Consider the following 27,758-nt stretch of genomic DNA (forward strand, 5'->3'; position numbering starts at 1 on the left):
ATCGGGCCCCATTCGCATCGCATATTCATTTCAGTGGCCTTCACTGCAACAGCGAACGTGGGAAAGCCAGCTTACAAAGCCTAAGCTTACGCCGATCCCCTTAAAATCGGCTTCACTTTTGAACAGAAATGCATTGCTGGGAAGCAGTGTTGCAGAGTTACCACTCCGAAATTGGAATGACTCCGGAATCGTTCTACGTTTTCACAACCCCGGAATGGAATGGAATTACGTCTTTTTCCGAAAATAGAGTGTTTTCGTATACGCGCTGTTTTTTGCCAAAATATGCCGAAGAACCTACCAGCCCACATTTAAACATTAGCAAGTTAGAGCCTCGAATTTCAGAATAATGCAGTATTTTTAAAATGGCTTGGCTAATTACAGGCACGGTACATTTATAATCAACGCGCCTACTACAATTCTGTCCTTATAGAGCGAGTAGCTCCGAAGTTTGTTGTGCCATTGGTGTCCGTCGAACGGAACTACGGCGGCGGCATACTCCCCACTTACGCCTTGTGATTTTTTTTTTACCTCGGCGGCGCCTTCGACCCGGCCGGCTGCTGTCACCCCCCCCCCCCCCCCCCCCTTCACTTTGTTTTATTGCAGGATCAATTATATGGACACTCCAAGCGCATTTCTGCCTTTGGCATCGCCGTGAGGTTCCGTATGAAGTCCAACGGCGATAAAATTGTTGCCGCGCGCCATACGCTGTGTGTGCTGCTCACAGCGCGGCCGTGTGGGCGCTGTATCTTGAAAGCGATCTGTGATGTGGACGAAGTGCCCGCCCGCGCGGGCCTCATCTTCAAAGCGATCTGCGATGTGGGCGAAGTGCACGTCCGCACGGGCCTCGTCTTCAAAGCGATCTGCGATGGGGACAAAAAGCATGCACCGACTGCCGGTAGTTTCATATGCTCTGTGCTTTCGACGTTTAGTTCGCGTTGAAGTGAGACGAGAGACAGCGAGAATGTCAATTTGCCCGCTGTTGCTGACGTGCTCTCACTGGGGCATTTTCACAGCGAGTTTTCACGGTCGAGCGAGATGTGTGCATGTTTACTTATGCGCGTGTGAGACTGTGCTTGTCTATTTAGTTAGTAAGTGAATGTTTACAACTTTATAGGGCCCATTAAGCTACTATCCTTGCTTTGTATAGCTCTCCACTAATTTGCTATCACAATCGATGCTTCACCTTTCGGGCGAAACTGCGACTTCTTTTGCTTCTATCGCCGTCGTCGAATCGGATGCATATTCGAAAATGCGCTTCTCTAATTGTGATGCATATTGACGCTGGCGCAATGCTTGTGTTCACTGCAAGCGTTCCGTCTCACCTCGCACTCTCCTGCCCCCCCTCAACCCTTCTGCAATACTGTCCCCCCTGTCTAGACATTGGACGCCTTTGCCTGAAACTCTGTTGACAAAGATATGCAGGTCAGCGCAGCAGAATAAACTGTGCGCCCTCTTCCTCCATACAGAAAAAGAGAGAGGGAGAATTAAGAAGGAGAGCGAAAGTACCGTATTTACTCGAATCTAACGCACACTTTTTTCCCTATAAAACAGGTCCCAAAATTGCGTGTGCGTTAGAATCGAGTACGACCCTAAATCTGCACTACCATATAGCAATCGGCATTTCAAAATGGCCACCTTGTGCGCGCTTTGAGCCTAGCTGCCGTAACTTTCACCATGTGTTGCAGTACTTGTGCTTGGGCATTAGTCTACTGTCTGTCTTCCCTTTTTCTGCGTTTGTTCTATCAGCATGAACTGCCGAGTTCATCACGATGCCACATTTAAAAGGAAAGTGATCATGTGAGCGGAAACGGACGGAAATCGGGCCGCATCACGGGCGTTCGGCTAATCTGAAACTAGTGTGCGGAACTAGCACAAACAAGAGAGGATTTTCGCCAGCAAAGCAACGCGGAAGGGTTTCAGTGGACCGAAGCGGAACATATTGTGCGACGGTCCACTCGGTGATACAATCACCTTAGCCCTATCTTGAAAGCGATCTGCGACGGGGAGAGTCAGCCGCGCGCTGTGTTTTCACAGCTTATATTTCGCGTTGAAGCGAGAGGCGTGCTAGCACGAAGGTCAATTCGCTCGCCGCACTTCGTCACTCGCATTTTGACAGCTAGTTTCCATGGTCAACGAGCGAGATGTGTTGATGTTTGCTTGTGCGTGCGTGACACTGTGTTTGTTAATTTAGTAAGCGAATGTTTGCAAGTTTATATGGCCAATAAAACTGCTATCCTTATTTCGCATAGCTGTCTACTAATTTGCTATCGCAATCGATGCTTCGCCTTTCGGGCAAAACTGCGATTTTTTTTTATTCATTGCAACTTTAGTGCAGCGGGAGTAAATCTTTGTTTTTTTCCAAAGGAGAGAAAGTTGTATTTCTGTATGAAAGCATGAGGTGCGCGGTGCTGTAAAGGATTTTTTTTTCGGTCACAGAAAACGGGTGTGCGTTACAATTGAGGGCGCGTTAGAATCGAGTAAATACGGTAACTGCGGCCACGGCGGTGCCTCCTCGAGCCCCGACGTGACGATTCGCGCCAAAGAAAACCCATGTTCGCTCTGCTCTAGAGAACTCTGTTCTAGGGTGGGGGGGAGGGGTTGGGAGGGGATAAGCCTGGGCGGCGGCGCCGCCGCACTGGTGCCTGTTGGCGGCTAGAGAAGCCCAACGGTTCATTTAGTAGTTCGCTCGTACTGTGAATGCTAGACAATGCTTTGAAGCATCCCCCTACGCTTTCTGTGCTACCACCCCCGGCCTCCTTTCCAGCCTTCTATTGCAAATAAACGCTTCCATAACGCACTGGCTCCTGCGCCCAGCGTCTCACGCACGTAGTAAGCCCGCCAGGCACATTAGAAACAATGTTTTTGAAATTACCCGTGAAGAAAACAAACAAGCTGCACGCTGCAAGCTTTGCTCCGAAACTACACATGCTGTAGTTGGAGTTTCATCTAAGTTGATTCGGCACCTAAAAAGAAAGCATGAATGTGAGTACCCGCAAGAAAAGAAAGGGCTAGCAAGCCAGCCGAAGATAACGCCGGCCTTCATCGCTGGATGCAGGGATTTATACAGCCCCCCCCAAGAGCATCTAGACACCCCCCAAAAAATTATGGTAAAATTCTCAAAGGGGCACATTGCTCTCGTTATTGTTAAGCTCCGAACGACTAGACTGGGGAATGAGTAGGATTTACAGACGGTATCCTGGAGAGCTGGCTTCACAGCAAGCACAGCTAATGCTTGCGTGCGAGGTCAAGAGAAAAAGAATGTTCCCTGCTTTGTCATCAGCTGCAATGAAGATACTGCTTCTTCCTGTAGGAATTGCTGCCGTTGAAAAAAGCTTTTCCACCATGAACAGGCTCTTAACATCAGATGTCACATGACGCCAGCCCATGTCGGCGCGCGCGCGCTGATGAAAATTTCTATCGAAGCTCCAAGTATCCCCAATATTAGGAAAATAACAGACGGAGAAAAGGATGAATAGTTGCAATTTGTGGACCAAGCCAACATGAAAACAAAAATATTAACTTCAAATTTGAAGATATGCCATGAAAATTGATATTAACGTTTAGAATTCATTTCATGTCTCATTCTTAACCCACAAAGCCAAACGTATCATTTCTGATACGCTGAATTTGATGCCTAAAAATTCAAATTTATGTCCTAATGACCTAAACTAGAGCCCGTACTAGGGTTTTTGATGTGTTGGAGGAAGTTTACAGTCGCGATAGTGCAGCAAATAAATTACAAATTAAGTAATTACCGCACTAATTATTTACGCAATAATATTTCATTGTTTTCCTTGTACCAATAAACATATCTCCATGGCAAGAAATAATGTGAACACGCTGTTTTAATTGTATTTGATGTGGAATGGTGTTTGGGCTTTGTGGGGTTAAATAAGAAAATCCTATTTAAGTATTCTTCCCTTTTCTACCCACTGTCGCCCGATTCATGACCAATCCCCCGTGGGTTGTGCTATACCATATATGCACCAAACCAAACCAAGCCTATATGATGTGACCCAAGAAACCACGTCGGGTATTGTATTTACGTGCGGGGTGACACGGTGCAATTGTGTAGTTTGTGTAGTCAGTTTTTTTTAATTATTATTTTGTGAACGTGGCAGCCACGGTTGGCGTAGTAGTTTCTTTGGGTATTGTATGATACCGGATTGTAGCGGACATGATGCGCATACAGTAGCCGACGGATTTATCGGACTCCAAAAATTCGAACTTGTTGGATATTCCGGACTTCATAGATGTACCGTCAGGATTCCCATAGAGCTAATGCATTTTCGCGACCGATTTTTCGGACGAATCTAGGTGCCAAGGTTCGATTTTGCGGACTAAATCGCTCGCTCCGAGCCATGCTACCCGATCTTGGGGGCCGCCATGTTCTATTTTCCGCTGGCTTGGCCGGGCTTGGCTTCCAGTGCCCCACTGTATAGCCTTCAAGACGCTATCCGCCCGTCTCCGAGGCCATGCCCGCTCTTCCTTGGCCGACAAAACGTTCTAAAAAGCGGCACTTTTTTTTTTTTTTTTTCGGTCAGCTCAGCGCTATCGTCATAACCACTTAAGCGGAATCCGAATGTTTTTTTTTTTCCTTTTTTTTTTAAGTTCCGGTTGCGCCGTACGCTGTGTGCGGGTGAAAGCCTGCGAGGGTCAGACGGCAACTGCTCCCGGAGGCGCGCAGACTTCGTTCCCTCGCGGGGCACGGGGAGAAGGCGACTGAGAAGGTCGGGAGTTGCGTTCAGCTCTTGCGGCTGCTGCCGACGGAGCTGCCGCGCAGGCACCGTATCTTGAAAGCGATCTGCTACGTGGCCGAAGTGTGTGCCCGCGGGGGACTCGTCTTCAAAGCAATCTGCGATGGGTTCAAAGGGCGTGCGCCGAGTGCCAGTAGCTTCGTTTGCGCTGTTTTTTTTTTTTGTTTTTTTCGACGTTCGCGTTGAAGCTAGGGAATAGACAGCGCGAAGGTCAATTTGCCTGCGGTCATCAAGCGAGATGTATTCATGTAACCTGTGCGCGCGTGACACCGTGCTTATTTAGTTAGTAATCGATGCTCCGCCTTTTGGGCGAAACAGCGACATTTTGCTTAAGTCGCTCTAAGCCTCATTTTTTTTCTCTTGGGGGGAGGGGGGGGGGGGGAGGCGGGGGCGAGTTTTTAGGACTGCTCGATTTTTTGGACTATTTTGCAGTCCCCACGCAGTCCGGAAAATCGGTCGGCTACTGTATAACTTTTTCAAAGCAAATCATTTCTTGGCGATCATATACAGTCGAATCCCCCTATAACGAATGCTTCTACAACGAAATTTCTGCCACAACGAAGATTTTACGATTCCCCGTCAGCTGCCCATAGAAAGTAATACAAAAGAAGTCTCTCCATAACGAAGGCGTTTTATTCGGTATTTCCGCTTCAACGAACTTTTCGAGAACTAGGACTGAATTTAAGTTGGAACGGCCGAGTAGGCAAATTAGAAGGCCCTTCCAAAGCTGTATGGAAGGGCCTTCTAATTTACCTGTGCGTGCGTGACACCGTGCTTGGTAATTCAGTTAGTAAGCGAATGTGTCCAAGTTTATGCAGCCGATAAAACTACTATCCCCACTCCGAATAGCTCTCTACTACTTTCGGGCGAAACTACGACATTTTTTTTTTTTTCAAGCAATTGGAAGGTACTCTTTCCCACCTTCACAGCTGGCATTAATTCATGCTCCCCCCCCATGTTACATTCTTATAAATTCAATGATAGTTAGTCAGTCAAATATCTCACACTGAAAGAAAACAATAGAAAGGGCTTGCCGCATGTGCTCTGCTGCACAGTCCTGCATGCATGTGGTGCAAAATGTGGGGAAAATAAAAGGACGCTGTGCTCCTGTGGTTCTTTTCTAAACAGTGGTCATAGCAAACAGTACACACAATTTTGGTTGGGTGCTAGAACAGCAAGGACGACACAGTACACACCTGGAGAGCAGAAAGTGAGCTGCAGGAGCAGTGGCTTCGCCGCTAGGCGCAGAGGCAGGTGTGGTGGCAGTCTGTGGGCAGTGCAGTGTGGCAGCCGCAGTGGCTGGGCTGGCCAGGTGTGCCTGCCGACGAGGCAAGCGCTCCAGCTGCTGGCGTGCAGCCTGCGCCTGCTGCCGCTCCAGCTGAAGCTGCATCTGCAACTGCTGAATCTGCGATGTCGTACTGGGGGCTGCCAAGGTGGCTGTGCGCCGCACACCTGATGATAACTGTGACAGTAGCTCTGCAAACATAGAGGGAGACAGAGCTAGCACACAACTGGCACATGCACAAGGCAAGTCCTCCATGCCATAAGCATACCCTACTTAGCACACAAAACCTAGGTTCCCAATACACATGGGGCCATAGGGGCCACAAAATCAAACAAGCAAGTAAAGATTCACACAACCTTTATTCCCTCTGCGCACAAACACACACACACACACACACACACACACACACACACACAAAATGCAAATTCCTATTTTGCTGATCCTAAGGAGCATCAGCAACAAGTGGCAACCATAAGCACGAGAGAACACTGCTGGTCCATGCCAGGATGTTGGAATGCCTCTGAAGTCTGAGAACTGGAACTGCTCAGGTCAAGCTTCAGAAAATTCACAGTAAAACTTAATCACTGTATCATTTCAAATGCATGAGGCAGTTAGCTACCTCAAAGGAACCTTGCACGCTGAAGGTTTCAGGCCCACAGCCTGCTAACTACAGTATAGACCACCTATAACGTAACTGCTTATAGTGCAGGACTGGATATAGTGCGGTCTTTTCAGACTCCCGTTAATTTTCCCATAGCACTTTATGTACACACGTATCGCTTATAGTGCAGTTGCGGGAAACGAAATACCGGTTACAGTGCTGCTGCCTGGGAGTACGGAAGTCAGCGGAGACAGGGAACACTCCCCTCAAACGGGCGCCCCAAGGAGTGCTCGAGGAAGAAAGAGAGACGAGACAAAGTGGAGGAGAAGGGCACGTGGTGCGAACGAACAGCCAGTGAGGCTGAAATCAGAATCTTGAGTGCGATTCGTTAAATATCACGGTGCATAGCGAGCGAGGGCCACAAAACTGCCAACGCCGGCCAACGCTCGCTTCACGATAACGGCAGTAAACGAAACTTCAGGGAGCGGGCGGCGCCGGCACGGCACAGCGACGGCCGCACACGGAGACCGTGGAATGTTAGGGAGGAGGGCGGCAGGGAAGCGGATTTCGCCTCGGCAACTCCGCCGCTTCGGTGGCTCCCCTCGACCTCCCTCGGAGCTCCCTCACTTTCGACTGTCACCGTGCGCGCGCCCGCTGCCGTGCAGGCGCCGCCGCTACAGACTGCCCGGAGCCAGCTCCCCGAAGTTTCGTTTTCTGCCGTTATTGGGAAGCGGGCGTTTGCTGGCGTGGGCAGTTTCGTTGGCCGGCGTGGGACAGCGCCGCTGCTTCCCTCTGCGCCGTAGCCGCAGCGTGCAAGGTCAACACGTGACTAGAAAGTAGAGGAAGCATAAAGGAGAAAGAAGGGTTCACTGCCATTTTCTACGCGTGGCTACGGTAGCGTGGCTGAGACGTCGGCATGTACACACGTTCCGGCGCAACGCAGAATCGGCGACCTTGCCATTTGAGAGAGGGTGAAATTTTAAACCGTGTTTTTATTCCCCCCCTTTTTGTGTTTTGTTCACGCGGGACATTGAGGGTTCTCTCCTAAGCTTTTACTCTATGGTGGTGCCGGAGCAATGCCAGTCGGAGGCGCCGCCGCATGATTTGGTTCGAATTAACGAGATTCAACTTAAATTGAATGCAAACGTTCTAGCCGCATTCCTCGACTGTCGCATACGCGTGGCGGCTCGGTGCACATGTTTTGCATATGTGCGGGCCTTGAAAATTGTTGCTTTGGTTATAGTGCGGTACCACTTATAGTGCGGATATTCGCGACTCCAGCGACTTACGTTATAAGCGGTCTACACTGTACATGATGCATAAGCACTAGTAGTAAATGCTGTTCTAACAACAGCGACTACTACTCTAGAAAAACTGACATCACAATTTTGTCCAGACAAAACAGTGCTATCTATCATTAAGACTGGGACAGCTGCTCTGACATGTTCACACACCATTACAGTGCTGTGGCCAAAACTAGAAGTAGTTGGCAGGTGGGAAAATTGAGAGAGGAGGATGAAGTGAAGGGATGGGCAGTGCATGTAGCATAAAGCCTAGAGACTAGGGTGCAATGCGGTCCCTTTGGAGAAAAGTGTAATGTTTCGTTGCATTTTAGTGGCAGCAGTGTCATGTGACGCTACTGCACAGAACTTCTCTCTTCTATCGCATTTCTTAACTATGATCAAGCTCTTTCATTGCAGGTTCTTGAGTATTGGACCTGTCTCATGTGAACTTGCTCCTATGCAGAACCCCATGAAGCAGGGTGCCTAGAATCGGCATAGTAGCATGCTGGAATCCACTAGCGTTTGTCATTTTGGAACATCTTGATACAATTTAAGGCGACTGGCACTCTAAAGTGATGGAACACTGCCAACTTGTCCTGTCAATTTGTGGCAAGCCTCTGTGGCGATACACTATCGCCACCCCTACACGCATAGATCTGCCAAAGCCTTCGCCGCATCATCACACGGCAAGGCACACCTTCCACTCCTGCGCACCTCACCGGCCTTGATAAAAGCAAAAGACACAGCAAGCTGCATGCCATGGTAAAAGCCACTGCTCACCATACGAATCACTCAACTAGACAGACGGTGCAGTTCAGAGATCGCCAAGCCGTTACTGCAGCCGGACACTGTCGTGTCTTAAGATTAAGAAACAAAGATTACTTTGTTTACACATGGGCTCTCGATAAACCAATGACACAGCCGCCCTTGCCTCTCCTTGTGAGACATGCAAAACCGACAGAATCTTGTCTAGCAATCAAACAATTCATTACTGCAAGTTTCTCACTAGCTTTTTTTCTGACGGGTGCACACCCCTGAGTTTTCTTGCAGGTTACCCTATGGCATGACTTGCTTTCGCTGTGGTTGTATGTCCCTGCATGGTGTTGTATTCTACAACGATCAACTTCATTTTCCATTTTTCTGGCCCTTCGGCATTAGTTCGGATGTGGCTCAAAGGCTGCCATACCGCTGTCTTTGCTGGGATCAGCCCCTCAGCGTGACATGACAAGAATGAAAAATGAAATAAAATGTTACAAAATAGATGCCCTAGTTTAGTGAAACCTATTATAAGTTGTCTGAACTTTATTACATTTGTCAAAAAAATATGCTAGTCTATGTATACACCATATATGATACTGCACACAAAAAAATTTTTCCTTTAATGCCACCTCAAAAATTATTTACTTGTTTCTTCTCAAATAAGTCACTGAAAGATTTGTGCAATGTGCAAAATTTGTACGCATGTGCAATGCAAAAATGTGACCGTGGGGGAATGCATTTCTAGAAGCAAAAAATGCGACCTTCAAAGTGTTATAGTAATATCGTCAACAACCTCAGATTTTTACTGCTGCACAAAGACCAAAACATTGTCCTCCATGAGGTCCACTGTGATATTCCAGATTTCTTGAACAAGTCTGCAACCATCGCAAACAGGATGGTAACCACTTTGTCAGTTCACCTTGTGGATTCATGCAAGTCTCCGGAGCATCGTAAACATATGACATGACTTTGTTGCTGCTTCCCTTTTCAATTAGCTTTCATAATTGAAGCCTGAAAGCAGCATGTCATAGTCATTTTATGTGAAATCTTGGTAAAGTAGCTATCTGGTGTTGTCAATGGCACTAACACTGGTGCTCATGGTAGTTCGTTGTTAACACCCCAACTGCGGCTTTGGTCTAGTATTGAAATGGAACATGCAGCAATTTGTGGACCAATTAACAGGAAAAAACGGGATATATTATATAATTGTGAGCTGCTGTTTTTGCTTCAAAATCTGCCGACGCTAGGCCAATAATTTGGGTACTCGCCAGGAGGTAACTTGCCTCTGACGCATTCACTGTCTCACCGCCAAGACAGTTGATGTAGCCATAGGGGTCGCTAGTGGGGTCACCATTTAGGTCAAGCACATGCATGCTGATCATTCAAGTTGTAACTATCTGGTGAAGGCCAATTTCAGGATCAAAATCGCGAAAGTTTTGGCTCATAGAAATTTGGCTCATGTATTACCACCATCAAGGCCTTCAGTTGGAATAGAATTAACTGGAGCCGAATTAATGGAACTATGACAGGTGTTCACTGGCCAATGCCACGTCCCTAACCAGTATGTCTCAAAAATGGCAATTTGTAACATTCTAAAGCTCATGTCCTTACCGGCTATTGGATCCATAGAGTCTCTGTTGCTAGGAGACAGTGCAGAGAGACCTCCCGTGGAAGAGAACTGCATTTGAGAGCGCCGAGCTCGAGCACTACTCATGCCCCTGCCAGCTGGATGAGGAATCCTACGCACATGCCGGGATCCCGAAGGTTCATCCTGCATTAATACACACTCCCAATGAAAAGGCTGCATATTCCCACAAAGAACACATGGTCTCCACACCAAGGCAATGAGACAGCCTTTTGGAAACTAGAAATTGGGCATCACGAATGATGCAAATACGAGGGTTTAAAATAAAATCGCCTCAAGTTGGCATTTTTAAAAATGTTTAGACACAAGTGTATCAGCTTATACTCTCGAAAATAGATATATATTCATTGTTTTTTATAAATACAATCTAAGTTGGCTATAGTGGAGGATAAGAGCTGTCACTTGTTCTTTATGCCATTTCTTTAAAAATTATATCCCTTAAAAACCAAGTTTGTTTTGTGTGGTTGCCACCATATGTGAAATACCCGATATTTTCCTTGTATCAAAAGAAATCTCTGCGCCCCTTTAGGGCCAGAAATTAGGGCCCACTTTGCATTTTGTTTCATATTTGTAAAATGTTGATTAATAAACGGTTCTTCCAGCATTCGCAACAATTTTCTTCTGTAAAGTAGCTTTGCATTGCTACAAGCCTACTACTTCACAATTTACCCGATAAAGTTCCAGTGTCCAATATAGTATTGGACATCGTGCCATACTAAAACCATGGACATTACTGAAATAATAAGCATCAGTTTTCATCTTTGTTGTCTACACATCATATCTTGAAAGTTTCAGGAAAATCTGTGAACCTAAATCCAACCCGGAAGTCAGGAGGAAAATACTGTTTTATTTTCTTCATTTACATGTGCAAACAGTGCATCAACTGATGAAGCAGAGTAGTCACGGCTGCTGAGCAGAGATGCCGTAGTGGAGGGCTTAATTTTTGACCTGGGGTCCATCCAATATTCGATAAATGAGCATTTTTGCATAACCACCGTCAGAATGCAGTCACTGCAGCCAAGAAGACTTGGCAGCAGATTGTCTATCAAGGTTCTGATGAAGCGATTTGGATTGAATCAACAACAATGTGGTACCCTCTAATCAGTCTGCATTATCGCCATCTCAATTTTTGCTTTGTTTTTTTGGAGGTGGCATTTGAGCTATGTAGTCTTCTGATGGTGAAGAGGCTCGGCAGTGGCCATGAATTATCAGATGTCATGCCAGTCTGCGGTATAACAGTAGCAACTAATTCACTTGCGCAATTAAAAGGCACAAGTGAAAAATGTTGCATGCCACATGCTCTCAAATTTGTTGGCTTCCGGCAATGTGCAGTTGAGTAGCTCAAACTCCACACTTTGTCATCTTGCAACAACATATGCACATGATTAACAAAAATTTTAAGTAAGATTGTTGTAGTTACTAACTTGAAAAGAAAAATTAGTTCTCTAAATTTGAATTCTTCGTCTTGCTTGATTTTTTTAGGTACCGTTGTAGTCTCGTTCAGGTCCAAAAAAATCACTTGGTTACAGTAAAATGGTGCAAGCTCACAGATTTCATGTTGTTGATAGTGCCAGTTGCCTCTTAACCAGCTGGCCTGATAAAGTATGAAGATCTACATAGGCAAATGCGATACAAGCACAACAAGCAAAATATGTGCAATCAGTGAATGATGGGAAATGTGACAATTTTCATTCCAGTTGAATATGAGAGGCACTGACAACTTGTTTGCTTTTCGCCGCTTCATCGAACTGAAGCGCGTTTGTAAGTTGGGACTAGCAATGTATTGCTTCTATAGTTCAACCTTACAAGTGAATTTTAATGAATGCAATCACTTTGACATGCAGATGTCCAGATGAGTAGTTTCTTGATACTTTAATTCAGTAATATAGTTCATACTAGATTACGCATGTTTGACCCACTACTCCTGTGGGTGGTATTGCACCATCATGCTTGTGCACAAAACTGTAGTGCTTCCTTATGATATTTGTGAAATCTGAAAAAAAATATTAATATCTAAAGTATATATATATACAAGACAACGTCCCGGCACCAACTGCTGAGACATTGCTTCGTTGGCCATCGAGGCGGCAGGTAGGTGACATCCGCTGCAAAGTTCCATGCTTGTACCCAGCACCTCCACCAAAATGATGCAGAAAAGGCATCCCACACAGCAGCCTCGCAGATGTGCATGTTGAGACAGGCAAAGCCAGGTGCTCCGTATTTGTTTCCTCTTCTTAATAACGCTTCACCATATATTTGCCGATGAATTGAACCAGCCATACTATGCTCATTAGCGATGAGCACTTTGGACGTGCCAGGAAATCGCATATGCACGATTTTTTCCAACTTTCTATTAACTTTAACTGGGAGCACCTTTACCAAACCCATAAACACCGCAGCATTGAGCAATCACAATGTTGTTTACATAGCGTTTGTACATTACAACACCGCTCTTCCCCCTCCAGCATACACTTTAAGCAAATTTTTGTTTGCTGCCTGATCTCTTCACAAGAAAATGAGGAAAGACGACCAAAGAAAATTTTGAAAAGCAATAGTGAAGATAAACACTTTACAATTGAACTTTAATGAATACAGGGAGAGGCCTTTGTCCTGCAGTGGACATAAAATATAGGCTGATGATGATGATGAATACAATCACTGACACGCAGCTGTCCAGATGAGTAGTTTTTTCAGCAGTAATACAGTTCACACTAGATTGTGCATGTTTGACCGCGGCCGGGCTCGACTGGCGCGCGCGCGCGCTTCTTACAGCCTTTGCATCGGGGCTAGTTCTTGCCTATCGCCGCTGCTTCGTGGGGGGCGCTGCGACCTCACCCTGCTCAGCTGTTCCCAGCCGATCTGTGCAGCGCGTGCAACGCTGAAAGATGGGGTCGGGCGCGCTTCTTACCTCACCGCGCATTCAAGAACAAGTCACCTAATTGTAGAGGACGCGTAAATTGTTCATCTAGGCTTCTTATAAATGCATGCAGTGTAACCGTATTAATACATCGAGCTTCTTTAAATTCACTGGGAAACATGGAGATACATGCACCGGGAGAACAGCTCTCCGCCATCAAATGCATATGCATTGTGAGGAATGAAAATAAATATTTATTGCTCGTATGCACTTATACCCCTGTCACACGGCACATGTTATGTCATTTGCAGTAAATGACATTCATACCAAATGTCATTCGAGTCTTGCTATGGTGCTAGCCACCATAGTCTTGCATTCCCAGTCTTTACAGGTAAACAAAATGGCATTCACAAGTTATGGCAATGTTTATAGGCAGGCTGCTATGATAATGAGACTTTACAAATTGTGATTTTTGTTTACATATTTTCACTATATTGTTAGCAATACAACGGCAAACATTGGATGGTTATTTGAAAATATATTACACCTCGTTTTAAATTATCGATTTTGTAATTTTTTGCGAAGCCCCTGTCGTCGAGATTACACAAGTCGTGCGTGAATGAGTTCGGGAAGTATGGTTGCCATACTTTCAGGCGAAAACTCTTGTGGACACAGTAGCTCACCAAATGTGTCTTATTCACAATTACAATATAAAGTGTTTCCTTGGGGGCTTGTGTACATAGGCCGAAGGCTTGTCGTTTTCGTTAGTCAGTTGGTTTGAGAGATTTACAAGGAGTATTCTCAGAAACTTCTCGGCAATTAGATTTGCGGATTGTCTCACATGGCTGTTGTCGTGTTAACACCTTCAGGGCAGCACAAGATGGGAGCGCGTTGTAAATAGGGCTGGACTGCTCTTCCTGCATGGCAGGTGTTCGAAGGCTTTATCGAAAAAAGCAAAAAAAAAAAAAAAAAAAAAAAAGAAAACAACACTATCTTGTCCAAAAGCGCTAGAAACTCATTGCTTGGAAACTGGTGAAAATAAACACCGGGTGTTTTCCCGGAACGGGACTTGCAATATGGAATACAGCAATACACCATCACAGCAATTATACATATACCGATGCGCAATGAACAGTGTGGCTGCGCGTACTAAAGGCTGTACACGACCATCTTCAGGAGCCCACAAATTACTGCATACTGAACAACACTGACAGAGCACCGAATAAAATGCGCGGGAAAACATTGTGCGAGCGCGAAGGCAAGCGCAAGCACGCGGAGCAGGGCAGGAAGGGTCAGGGTCGCAGCGCCCCTACCTGCCGACAAGTGGCAAAACGTGCTGAGAAACTCTCCCATTGTTTCCCGGCAGGCGAGAAGGCCGTAAGAAGTGAGTGCGCGCGCCAGTTGAGCCCGGCCGTGGTTTGACTGACTACTTCTGTGGGAGGTATAGTACCATCATGCTTGTGCACAAAACTGTGTAGTGTGTAGAGCCAGGTAAACTTCGTCCATTCACTGCTTTTATGCAATGTTAATAAAAGTTGGGAGTAAAGTAACGTGCAAGTAATCATTACTTTTTAGAATGGAAGTTATGGTGTTCATAATTTCCAGCTCCTTTCTCCCTCCCATGTTTTCTTTTTTTTCATCGAGTCTATTTGATGGCTGTTTCGAGTAATAATTATTCACACCAAAAAAAAGCAATACAAGAAGAGTAGGGGGGGGGGGGGGAGGAACTAGAGAAGGAGGACAACAACAGGGAGCCCCCCCAAAAAAAACTCTTTTGGAGCAGAAGATATGCGTTTTGGTAATGCTCTACATGAGTCAAATAAAGGCAGATCAAAAACTAGTGCTCTTTCACTTTGAAGAACATTAGGTTACATACTGGCTGTGCCAAGTAACTCTGGCAAAGAAAAAATATAAATATGGGCATTATATGAATGGAACCCGCTATATGTTGACAGGTTTGTGTTCATAGTAGTCGCAAGTATTTCTTTTTTCTTTCTTATGCACAAGCAACAATATAAGTTTAACTCCATAACGTACATGGGACACATGTGACCCCGAATTCGAAACACGCCCCGACAAATACATTTTGTCCCTAAAAACTTATTGACGGCAATTTACAGAACTAGTGAGCTTTTGTTATCAAAATACTTTATTTCGGTTGGCAGCACTATGATAAAATGCCGACAGAATGTTGGTGGAGTTGCGCCATAAAGGGGCCCTTCAACGTATCGAATGAAGTTGTTGGTTTGCCGATTTTTCTAATCAATGAAGGAAGATAATGCGCGAAATATAATGTGCAGTGATCAAGGGATTCTAACAAACCAAGATTCTTGAATTTAAACTAGTATAAACAACTTTTTTAAAGAGAAAGAGGCATTGGGACATATGTGTCCCAGTATGCCCCGACGGAATGATGGATGCCATTAGGGCACTGCTCGCTTGAGGGTAGCACTTTTATGTTCTAATAACTCCTTGAAATGAATAAATGTTTATACTGTGTGCCCTTACGTGTGGCCAGTTTCCTTTTAGATGAACGCTTTTATTTTCCAAAATTATGGCTGTAAAACAACTCAAATTTCTCGTATCGAAAGAAGAGATTACAAAAGATTTTATTGATGACAGCGATGATGAATCTGCTTTAGAGCTTGATAAAGATTTATAATGCTTAGAAGATGCTTGCAACATTGGTGCAGAAATTGACATAGAACACGCACAGGAGCTAGAATATTAAAAAGTCCCCCCCCCCCCCAAAAAAAAAAAAAAAAAAAACAAAATAGGGAAGGTGTGCCAGCCAAAAATCTCGCAATTTCCATTTACAAAAACTATGTGTGCAGTCAAAGGGTCATCAAATGGAAGAAGAAGCGATTCACAGCTGATAACGGCTTGCAACATGGGGAAAAAGCGCATTCCCAAATGAAAACAACCGGGGGATCTGATAACACTAGAAATATTTCCTGTTATTATGTCGGACAGCTTCGGAAAAGAAAGCGCTTGGCATGCTGAGCAAAATGGGAACATTTTCATAACGCCTGCAGATGAAATGAAAGCCATTATAGGTGTTGAACCGTTGTGTTCGTTTTATAATACCCGAGGAAAAAGCCTAACGCTGGGGGTGCATAACTAAAAAAACAAGACTGAAAGGGTTAAAGCAACGTAGGATTTGTGTGGTCTTTTTTCCAACAAAAAGGAAAGCCCGCAAAAATTTGCAAAATACTATGTGACAACGCATCCCCGCGCGAGTGGTATCAGCCGTCTCATAGGTAAACATCATCTAGTACCTTATGTATCTTACACATGTGCAAATTAGGGGCGCAGTCTTGTAAAGGTTTGGAAAGCGAACCGTTACAAGACTGTGCTACTTTGCGTTTGATAGAGACTGAAAATGTGCGTCAAAAGCTGTTGATGCGTCAAGAAAAGAGTGCAGTCACTTGCTCCCAGTGTGAAAAGCTAGGCCTGTATTTGATGAAGTTTACGTTGATATTGGTGCAATATCTTTGAGGTGCAAAGTCAGTGTCACAACTTGGCCTTCTGGTGGTGATTTTCAGCAGCAGTGCAACTGTCCAGCCATTGCACAAAGGACGGTAGAAGTATGATGGTCATTTTCCACTCGCGCATGAGAGAAAATTATTTCTGCAGTGACAGTGACAGTATAAAAAAAAAGAAAAGAAAAAGGCACTGTTTATGACTGACAAGTATCCGATGCAGCTGCATTTCAGGATGAGCCAGTCCACACTTGCACAAAATGCTTTCTCCAGGCAGTGAGCACGACACAGCCCAGCTATAACGTGAGGATAATACTTTGTTCGAATCTTTCCTTTTGAATTGCCCAGACCTGACTTGCTTGCATAATTTAGTTACCACAATTAGCTTGCTGTATCCATGCAGCCAAGATATGAAACCTGAAGTAGCATACGTAAACAACTTCCCAGCAGTTTCCAATACAATCTAATGAACAAAAATACCAAGCTGTGAGAAAACCAGCTATTTTCAAGTAATTTGTAACACAAGCCTGCTGGTTTTTATTAGAGCATGTAGTCCAAGGGCTACATGTTGAAAAATATTTGTTTCACTTTCTACTCTTTTTGCCATTCGTTAAGGGGATTGGATGAAGCTGTGCCACTGTAATTGGGTTCAGCCACTCAGTGCAACAGGTTAAGAAGAATTGGAAATACAATGAATCATTCTAGATTATGGCGTCAGGCTGAAGGAAGGTGTGAACATGCACTAAACATAATGTTGTACTAAATATATTTAAATATATAATGTTTACATCATTTATATAATTTATACAATTATATATTTTAACTTAATTCAACAATGTAAATTTGTTTCTCAAGGTGTCCTGAAAAATGAAAAACATATGATGTAGAATCAAGGGAGCCCAAGCAGACCCAACTGAAAAAAACGGGGACAGAAGGTGGCAGGTCTGCTTTATATATCCACGGTGCGTTACATGGCCTGAAAAGGATGGGCCTGTGGGTGAACATCTGTCTTGTTCTAGAACCCACAAAAGCTGCTGGACTTATGCAAAACAAAAGACCAAAAGTACCATGTGGCTGCCAAACTAAACATAGAAGGTCATACATCAGATCCGCAGAAGATATTGTAAACAAGATTCCACTTTCGTGCAGCAAATACTCTGTGGAGCAAAGCAGACATTAGGTGAATGACCACCTGCATGAATATGACAATAATGTAAGGTGGGACACAGAAAGGAATTTGGGAGTACACTGCAGAAAGTGTGGTGGCAGACTAAATTTTGAAGGCTGTGTAATTACAGACAGAAGTGGCGAAAGAACCACCATAGAAATAATTGAGGCTAGTCAGATAACACAATGTGGCAATGCGTGTGCAAATGTGTCATCAATTGCCCTCACTAATGAAGAGTTGGATTATTTAACATGACCTGTGCCTTTGATATGACGCAGGAAGTGGTTCCATGTGATGCGATTATGTGAAAATGGTGCTTTTGTACTTTTACTTTTCATTGCACAGACCTACATACAGTAAAACCTTGATAATTCGAACTTGGTTAATTCGAATAATTTAAGTGATCTCGTGTCATTTTCAATGCAAATTCTACCAGACAATCTGAATAGCTCGCGCGACTATTCGGATAATTCGTAGTTTCCAGCTGGCAGCAACGTGCGGCTCTTCGGTTAGGGTGCTCCATACAGTCGTCGACAGATTTTCCTGAGCTCACGGGGACCGAAAAATGGTCCGAAAATCTCGTTCAGCCAAAAACAATAAAATTGATTCAGCCACTCACTGTGGCTTAAAAAAATTGCTAATAATAGAGAGTTTTAGATTAGGGGGACACAAGCGTAGGGGCCCCCTAGTGCTTGGGGCCGCGGTACTGCGCACGGGCAGGCCGGTCTGCGCATACGCAGTACCGCGGCCCCAAACGCTAGGGGGCCCCTATGCTTGCGTCCCCCTAATCTAAAACTCTCTAATGCCCTGCCTCATACTACGCTTGGAGGGGATCAGACTTGCTTGGATTTGAGCAAAAGTGACATCTCTGTGTACAGTCAACATGAGCGTCATCGCATTGGCAATCTCCGCCAATGGAGTTCGCCATGGAGTTCGCCATGGAGATAGAAGAAATATACTTCGCACCACTTGGCTCTCGCGAAGGCACAGGAGGTGGCGCCAATCACCGAGACACGCGGCATCTCCGAGACACCTGCTCAGAGTACACACTACCTTCAATATAGCAACTGAAACTTTAGAAAGAAAAAAAAAGGAGATCCTACAATAAATTATTATGACGACGAGTGCTGACCGCAAAAAGAAAGAAAAAAGAGAAATTGTCGTCCTCTGGAGCGTTTTGTCAGCCAAGGAAGAGTGGGCATGGCCTCCCAAGACTGGAGGATGGCGCGCGCTCTATAGGTGCCCCATTAAACGAGCAATCGCAGGGAATTGTGGGGCACGCCGTCTGCTAGCAGCTTCCAGTTCGACGGACAACGCGGCGGCATGCCCGGCGCACGTGTTTTTCTACGTGGTTTCAACTGTCAGTCGTGCGAAGCTTTCCGTCCGCTTTGTCGACCAGCAAGGTCAAACCATTCATGCAGCTGATTTCTAGGTTTCAGTTCACTCTGGGCGCGACGATGGTGAGCCAAGAAAGGCAAGGATACGCTTTTATTCATAAAGGAACTGTTTTTCGTTTTGTCGGCCTTTTTTGTTTCTGCCAGGTTTAGCTCTACGACATTTGTCGTTGCTTGGACGCACCGTCACTGACTGCTCTGCCTGCGGGTCAGTCAAACAGGTGAAAAAGTTATCGTTATCCAATAATTTATCAAGCGTATAGAAGCATTACTTAGAAAATCGGGTGCTGAGACGATGGCTACAGCGTTGCATGCTGCTCTGTAATCGTAGCTAAAAACAGACATCGTCGGTACAACGGCGCAGCTAGCGCTGAAAATGATAACTTCGCGCGCTGTCAACGGCATTTTTCGGTCGAAACTCTAGGTTCATTCAAAGTGGTACGTAGTAAGACATTCTCGCTTTTTTGTCAACAATGGCGCCGTATCGCCGTCATATTACAGCTGCGCATTAGCTCTATCTGTGCTGAAGGAGCTAAGGAGGGCTAGTTGGCTACGAGTATTATGTATGTATCTCGCTGTGTCCCACTTAAATTCGCGCCGTAAAACCTCGTTTCATAATACTTCTATATGTGCACGCAAGTACTGAAATAGTTCTGGTTGCCTGAGGCAATGTTAGGGAAAGAAATATCTTGGGGAATCATTCCGTGTCGGCCCTTACACAGCTAATCGCTGCCTGATAAGTGGCACTGTACGTTGCATTTTCTTTTTGTTCACGGATAGTCTCTGCCTTGTTACAGTTTTGGAAGTGACAGCCATTCCTCTGATGCTTGTGCACAGCCGACTCAGAAAGGGTTGCTGCAAGGCAGTAGTTACATGCGTTTACCTTGAACGCTTGAATTTGAGCAGCCAACGGCTGAACAGCCAACCATGGTTTTGCTAGGCACCTGCAACCGGGTAATTTTCGAGTGTGACAAAGCCGGATTGAATAGATTTCAACGGCGAAGCAGTAGCGGCGGCTGCGCTAGCTGCGCTGCCTCGAACCGGACGCAGCCAGCAGACGACGCATCCCAGAATCCCTCGCTCTTTTACGGGTCACCTATTCCCTCGCTGCTGCTGCCGCGCTTCCACACTCCAGCGCTTTGACAGCGAGTTTCCGCGGTCATCGAGTGAGATGCGTTCAGTTTGCTTCTGCGTGCTTGACACTATGCTTGTTGCTTGTTAATTTAGTTGGTACGCAAATGCTTGCAAGTTTACACGTTCGATAAAACTACTATCCTTATTTTGTATAGCTGTCTACAAATTTGCTATAGCAATCGATGCTCCGCCGTTCGGGCTTTATGCTTTGCGCCTCAGCTAGAAAGCGCTGCACCGCTTGGCCCACTCCACCGTATTCTATTACACTCTAATACAGCCACCCTGTCTGTTCCGACAACCCAGAGTGGCCACGTGCGCGCGGGCCACTTGCTGGAAGCGCCTAAATATCCGGTGTTATATGCGCGAAAATTACACTAAGCCATATATATGGCAGGCGCCGTTGCGCGGTGTGCAGAATGTGAGCGGCCGCGCTCTTTTTCAGAGAACGAATCCGCTCGCTGTTCGGCCAATGCCGGAGCACACGTGTCGAAGCCGTTCTGGCGCAGCGTGGCGCAATTTCGGTCAATTTTCTGAGTTTGGCGCAGGAGTCCCACCCCTGTATGTGTGTGCTTTAAATAGTCTCAGAATACTGATTTTTGCATGCGCCAAGACTTCCTAATGAACGTGGTTATGCAGTTATCAGGAGGACTCATAATAGATGGGGTGCCGGGAATATTCTAGACTTCTACCAGCAGTGTGGTGCACTGAGGGCTGACAAAGCTTCAAACAAAAGTTGCTGCTTTTTTGCACTATGCATAATTAGTCTTTTAGCAACAATAAAGAAACCGGATCAATTTGTGTGGAAATATGTTAAATTAGTACAGAATAAGGCAGATCACATTCAATGGAGTTTTTTACCAGCGTTGTACCAATCGTAAAACACCTTTAACTTCAGGTGAAACTATACTATCACAGAAGTTAACGATTCCAGGTACAGGCCAATAACTCATTTAATCATCTAAAATCCCCTGCCAAACACTACATTTCGCATTTTAAAAAGATCACACATATAATTGCTCTGTAAATGACACGTTTATTTCATAAACTTTTCAAGGCATTTGGAGCTGACGAAGAGGTGCAAGAAACGAAAGCATCTATACTCTGTTTCAGTAGTTCCATGCAGCACTGTGGAAGCTACAGGCTTCTTCGACCAATCAGGGGGGAGAGCACATCTTCAAGGTTTCCTTTCGCGCCCTGTTGTCTGCTAGCAGCATCACCTACTAAGACTGCAACTGCGCAGCGAGATCAGCTGTTGTCATAGCAGCAGCGGAAAATTTGTTCTATATTCATTCTGACACCCAAAAAAGCCGTGTCTTCCAAGATATTTAGAGATGCAGAGGAGGGTTGCAGAGACAGCGGAAGCATAGGGTTCAGAAGGAGCAGAAGTGGCGCCATCTCTTGATCCTTCTTGTAACATCCACTTGTACACGGTGCGCTCACTGACACTCCTAAGTGCAGCTGTTTTCTTAATTAGAATTTGTGCACGTTTACAGCACAACTTCACTGTTCCAAGCACGTTCAACACGGACTTATTCATTCCTTTCACATAACAGAGCAGCTTGGAACGACACCACAAAAACAACTCTACGGACACCATTTTTGCCGAAGGACGAAGCACTACCAGGAGGGGAGTCCTCCGCGGGGTTGTGGATGTGCAGACTACACATATGAATTTAGTCAATGCCAAATCAATTATTGCTTGTACTTTTTAAATGCAAATTAATTTCTGTATGGCAGAACTGCATTAATTTGCTTGTTCTCTGCACATTTTAATTCGAACAAGTGGACTCTATTTTCAGTATTATAGCGCCTCAATAAATATTTTAAAAACTGTAGCAGCAACTCATTAGGTTTACGAAGGAACGGCAGAGGGAACGGCGTTCCTTCTGTAAACGTTCCACGGCACTGAACAGACGCACGTACGTACGCAGCACAGATCATGCAGGGTGGACGGGCGACCGCGTGAGGCGCAAAGAACTACCACTTGCTTGTCACGTGACTATGGTGCATTTTCTTTCGCGAGTTCTCCGTTATATTTTTTTTTTATGACTAGGCTTCAAGATTGTCATGTGATGCTCCCTCCTATAGTTTCTTTCCTCCATGCAGGCCGGCATGGAGGAAAGAAACTATAGGAGGAGTCACCAACATCGAGATGTAACTCTCGCCGAGTTCAAACAAGGGTCTTTACTAAATTGCGAATATGTATCTTGGACATTTTTTTTTCCCCACTCGCACTGCAATATTGAATCAGCATTCATTAAATGCCTACGTATTGTTCCTTTCGATGCAGTTTCTTGTGCAAGAAATTTAATTATATCCTCCTAAGACCCCTTGTACAATACATTGCACATTGCCTTCAACTTTTTTTTTTTGAAATTTACTCAGCAGTGATTACGCAAAACATTCGCTCTGGGTATGAAGTATGGTGCATGTTTAACTGTAAAGAAGTGGTTTACTCATATTCTTGTCATCCACTTTCGAGAAATTGGACAATAAATTGGTCTACACCTCTGTGTCTTCCCAGACGGCCGAAAGCAACCTCAAGGCGTGTTTCGAAGTCACCGAGATTGCGTGAAAATACCAGACGCGGCAGCAACATGGTAACGTATTACATGTAGTTCCATCTTCATCTCAGCATTTAAACAATGAAATGCAGTTTCTACCACAGCTAACATGAGGAGATAATGGACATACATGGAGACGGAGCTTCTGACCATCTATCCGTGGTATTCAAATTTTAAAAATTGTTTTTCAAGTTCAAGACATAACAGTAGACAATAAAACCCATTTGAAAAGCGATTATGTTCCGTTGTTGTGTTCGGGTCTCGGGAGGATACTGGTGCGTGTAACTTTCTATTTGTAGATCTGGGGCGCGATCTTGTACGCTTTCCAAAATGGAACGGAGGCGTTCCGTTCCATCGAGCCGCACACGATTGGTCAATTTCAACCGCGACGTTCAAATTGACCAATCGTGTGCGGCTCGATGGAACGGAACGCCTCCGTTCCATTTTGGAACGCGTACAAGATTGCGCCCCTGAAGAGCAGTATCCTGACTACGCATTTGAAGACCGAAGTGGAAAGTGCCATATGTGTTGCACTTGTAATAGATGAGCACCAAAGTTGCAGTAAGACATGTCTGGAGTGTGTCCAGTGCTCCCTGAAAAAATTCGTCTAGGGAACGTTTCTTTGGATTCGTTTTATCACCAGATAACTTGCAGCCGGCGATGTTCAAATTCGTATAATGTATGTATAGTCGGATACAACTTTAGAAGACAGCGGCATTTGCCCCTCAAAGGCGGATGCACACGAGCCGGCAACAATAGGCGCGCACTTCAGGTGACGTCATGAGCCGGACGGCCGGTGTCCCCGCCAACAGAGAACATGCCTAACATCGCCGCCCTCGCTTCGAACTGGGCCGAGTCGCGTCAGCTCTGTGCGTCTCCCTTCGTCAGAGTGAATTCAAATTGTTTGTGGTGGTCTGTCATGCTGGAAATATTGTGAGCTTACGATGCACAATTTCTGCCGCGTGCGTTTGTTCTGAGCCGTCAGCCGGCGAAGAAAGATTGCAGCGAATATCGGTGACGCTGCGCTGCGCTTCGTGTGGAAACAGGAACGCGCGGCGACATACCGCTGCAAAGAAACATCGTACGTGTTTGTTCCGTGGTGTTTTCTTTTGCTCCTAAGTGAAGTTACGACGCCAGAGTTCGCCAAAGTCTGGTGCCTACTGTGAGCGGCGGGTGTGTGTGTGTACTGTGCCCCTGCGTTTCTCGTCGGACGTGGTGAAGTGATGGAGCAAAACCATTATCAGGATAAATGAGAAAAGCGTGCGCGGATGAAACCAACCTGCGAGTTTCTCAACAGAAAAGATTTGTGAAAGCAACCTCCAACGCAAAGATTCGTTGCTGCCAGCTCAGCGTGCAAACGACCGATCGTTGGCAGCAGTGTGATAAGATAGCCGAGCGTCTAGCAGCGTCGTTCGAGTGTTGTGTAGCACCGTCGATTGATTGCTTTCCACCAATGCTAACAATCAGTGACTAACACGCGCTGCTTGAGCGAATGCCATTGGATTGTTAACGGTCAGGCGTTTGGAAGCAGTGTTTGTTTCCTTAATGTCAGCCTGAATGCTAATATAAAATTATGACTGATACACTGGTGCCGTTGCAAGGGAGCTTGGCATGAATTCGCGTCGCTGTGTGGCTTAGAACTCTTCGCTCACTGCACGCGCCAGCTGTAGAAAGCCTCCTGTGACACAATCGCGCATAAGCTGTGCTGTCAGCGCTCGACTTGCTTTCCCACAACACAGCTTTGCGCTTTGTCGTGATATGTCGCTACTAAAAAATTCCTATGACAGTGAAGGCAACAGAGCCAATATGTACATTAAAAAAAAGTACGACAAAGTAGGCACAGCTGCTTGTGAACTGACTCCTAATAGTTCTACTCGCGTCTGCGTTAAATGTGTGTGCGTGTTTTCTTGTGCGTTTATGTATATTTGTTATTTTTCCCTTTTTTGTATTTTAGATCTTAGTTTTCGTGCTCACGTTTGTGTTCATGTGTGTGAATATGCGAGTTCTTCCATGCGTGTATGTATTTATTCCTATTTATATCCTTTTATCTTTGCTTTTGTTCTTGTAAGCATGCTGCAGCCACGACTTTCTTTACAATTCCATTAACTCGTCTCATTCAAAGCACCAAGTCCAGTGAATAGCAGGGCTGGCCTCTTCGATGTCATTGAAGCCATTCTCTCTAGTCTACCTTGCCTCCTCAGTCTGTCACCTTGCTTTGTTTTCTCCTACTATTCTGACCTTGCTTCTTGTGCTGTTGCCGCAACGTGATTAACCAACTTGCACCAAAGAAAGTTCTATCAGCTGTGACAACAGAAAAATTGACAGATACAAAATGTTAAAAGCATCACGTGGCTTGCAGAGTTACTTCGTCTCTTACCTCTGTTAATGTGTTTATGGATCAGTGCATACGGTAGCTTGCCAGAAGTGCACATGAAAAGGTGCCATATTGTGAAACAGCACCTTGCTATGTTGTTGCATTCAGTCTTAATAAACAGATGGTTTTGCTGCACGTCACATGTGGTGGTACACATATATAACATTGTGCAGTGGGGTATCATTTCCTGTCTTGACGCTTTCATCATTACAAATGCAGTTTTCTAGGGGATGGAGTCCAGCAAAGCAGTGCTGCGAGAGCTTTTGCAACTTTCACCATTTATTACTTCCCCAATACCACTGTCTGAATCTGTCCGTCACTTTGCCTACGGCTTGCAATGAACAAAGTGACTCACTAAAACACGTTCAACTTTACTGAGCATTTCCCAGTACGTAAATATGACAAAAAAATGTCGCAGTTTCGCCCGAAAGGCGAAGCATCGATTGCGATAGCAAATTAGTAGAGCGCTATTCGGAGTAGGGATAGTAGTTTTATCGGCTGCATAAACTTGGACACATTGGCTTACTAACTGAATTAACAATCGTGGTGTCAGCGCGCACAAGCAAACATGAATAGATCACACTGAATGACCGCAGCCAACGACTGTCAAAATGCTGGCAGCAAGCGCAAGTTCGCGCGGTCTATCACTTCAACGGAAACTGAGCGGCAAATGCACAGCCCATACAAAGGTCAGAGCCGTGTGGAGATAAGAGACGGTGCGGGCGACCGCCGGGCAGAGAAGTTGTTGGCAAAGGAGAAGCTGCTCCCCCCCCTCCCCCCCCCTCTTCCCGTTTCTTGCTTTCGCGTGGGAGATTGAGTGGTAAGATATGCCTTTGGCGCCGGAGCACAGCGCCGCCCCGCCTCCCTCCCTCCCATACCCCAACGGCCTTTCGCGGGACGGTTGCGTTTGCTTTCCGCCGTGCGTTTGCCTTCCATGATAGCGTGCGTCCCCTGCGCGCTTTCGCTTACGCATACGGCGCGCGGCGACGATTTTATCGTCCTTGGAATCTATACGGAACCTCACGGCGACGGCGACGCTGACGGCAGAAATCCGGTTGAAGTGTCCATATAATTGCTATTGCAATAAAAAATGCTAGCAAAGTTAATCACGTTAATTGTGCTTGCATTCGCATTACTTGCTCAAGTCAGATTAATAAATTTAAAATTGGCTATGACAACACTTCAATTTCCAGTGCAGACTGCTAACGGAGCCATAAAGCGTGCTCCGACTCTTGCTATTTCACTATGAGGCACGTCAAACTCGACGGTAGCTGCCTGAATGAGCATTTTGGGCCTCACTAAGCTAATGATGTCTTATATTTGTTCTCTTATTCGCATTACTTGTGTGAGCCAGATAACAAAATAAACATTGCAACCACATGAATGTGCTTTGGCATTCAAGCTGCTGACAGTAGCTGTCAGTTTCGCGTTGTCTGCTGCTATTTCACCACCACTCGCTATGACATGACTGATTTCCAGTGCAGACTGCTAACGGAACCATAAAGCGTGCTCTGACTGCTGCTATTTCACTATGGGGCGCGTCAAACTCGATGGTGGCTGCCTGAATGAGCATTTTGGGCCTCACTTAGCTAATGATGTCTTATATTTGTTCTCTTATTCGCATTACTTGTGTGAGCCAGATAACAAAATAAACAATGCAAGCACATGAATGTGTTTTGGCATTCAAGCTGCTGACAGTGGCTCTCAGTTTCGTGTTGTCTGCTGCTATTTCACCACCACTCACTATGACATGACTGATTTCCAGTGCAGACTGCTAACAGAACCATCAAGCGTGCTCTGACTTCTGCTATTTCACTATGGGGCGTGTCAAACTCGAGGGTGGCTGCCTGAATGAGCATTTTGGGCCTCACTAAGCTAATGATGTCTTATATTTGTTCTCTTATTCGCATTACTTGTGTGAGCCAGACAACAAAATAAACATTGCAACCACATGAATGTGCTTTGGCATTCAAGCTGCTGACAGTGGCTGTCAGTTTCGTGTTGTCTGCTGCTATTTCACCACCACTCACTATGACATGACCGATTTCCAGTGCAGACTGCTAACGGAACCATAAAGCGTGCTCTGACTGCTGCTATTTCACTATGGGGCGCGTCAAACTCGACGGTGGCTGCCCGAATGAGCATTTTGAGCCCGCCAACGATAATCAGGGTTAACAATAGTGTTTCAATTCAGATATGCCAGCATTTTAATGTGTTTCTATGCCACTTCTTAAATCGAGCACAATGTGTGCAGGACGTTGCTTATCAGAATTGAGCTTCTATTATAAGGAATATGCCATAAATGGAACTGCTTATTTATTTGAGAGGTCACGGAATGGATGGTTGGCTGTTGCGAAACCACCGGCAATATTTTGATAGCCCTAATAAGGGCTGTTCTTTTGTTAATAAGAAGCCTTTATGCTTCGTCGAGTGGCTCAATGCCAGACAGCTCGCA

At 45.4% G+C, this 27,758-nt stretch overlaps 1 protein-coding gene across 1 annotated transcript in view; it reads right to left on the bottom strand.

Moving 5' to 3' along the window:
- Positions 1-27,758, bottom strand: part of LOC119457459 (E3 ubiquitin-protein ligase KCMF1-like) — an 83,365-nt gene that overhangs the window by 13,872 nt on the left and 41,735 nt on the right. Inside the window, exons 5-6 of the mRNA XM_037719028.2 lie at positions 10,297-10,456; positions 5,954-6,233 (exon numbers count right to left, since the gene is read on the bottom strand). Of these exons, the coding sequence (XP_037574956.1) occupies positions 5,954-6,233; positions 10,297-10,456 (440 nt within the window). The remainder of the gene's footprint in view (positions 1-5,953; positions 6,234-10,296; positions 10,457-27,758) is intronic.

The sequence above is a fragment of the Dermacentor silvarum genome, chromosome 1, assembly GCF_013339745.2.
Source record: "Dermacentor silvarum isolate Dsil-2018 chromosome 1, BIME_Dsil_1.4, whole genome shotgun sequence".
Lineage (NCBI taxonomy): Eukaryota > Metazoa > Arthropoda > Arachnida > Ixodida > Ixodidae > Dermacentor > Dermacentor silvarum.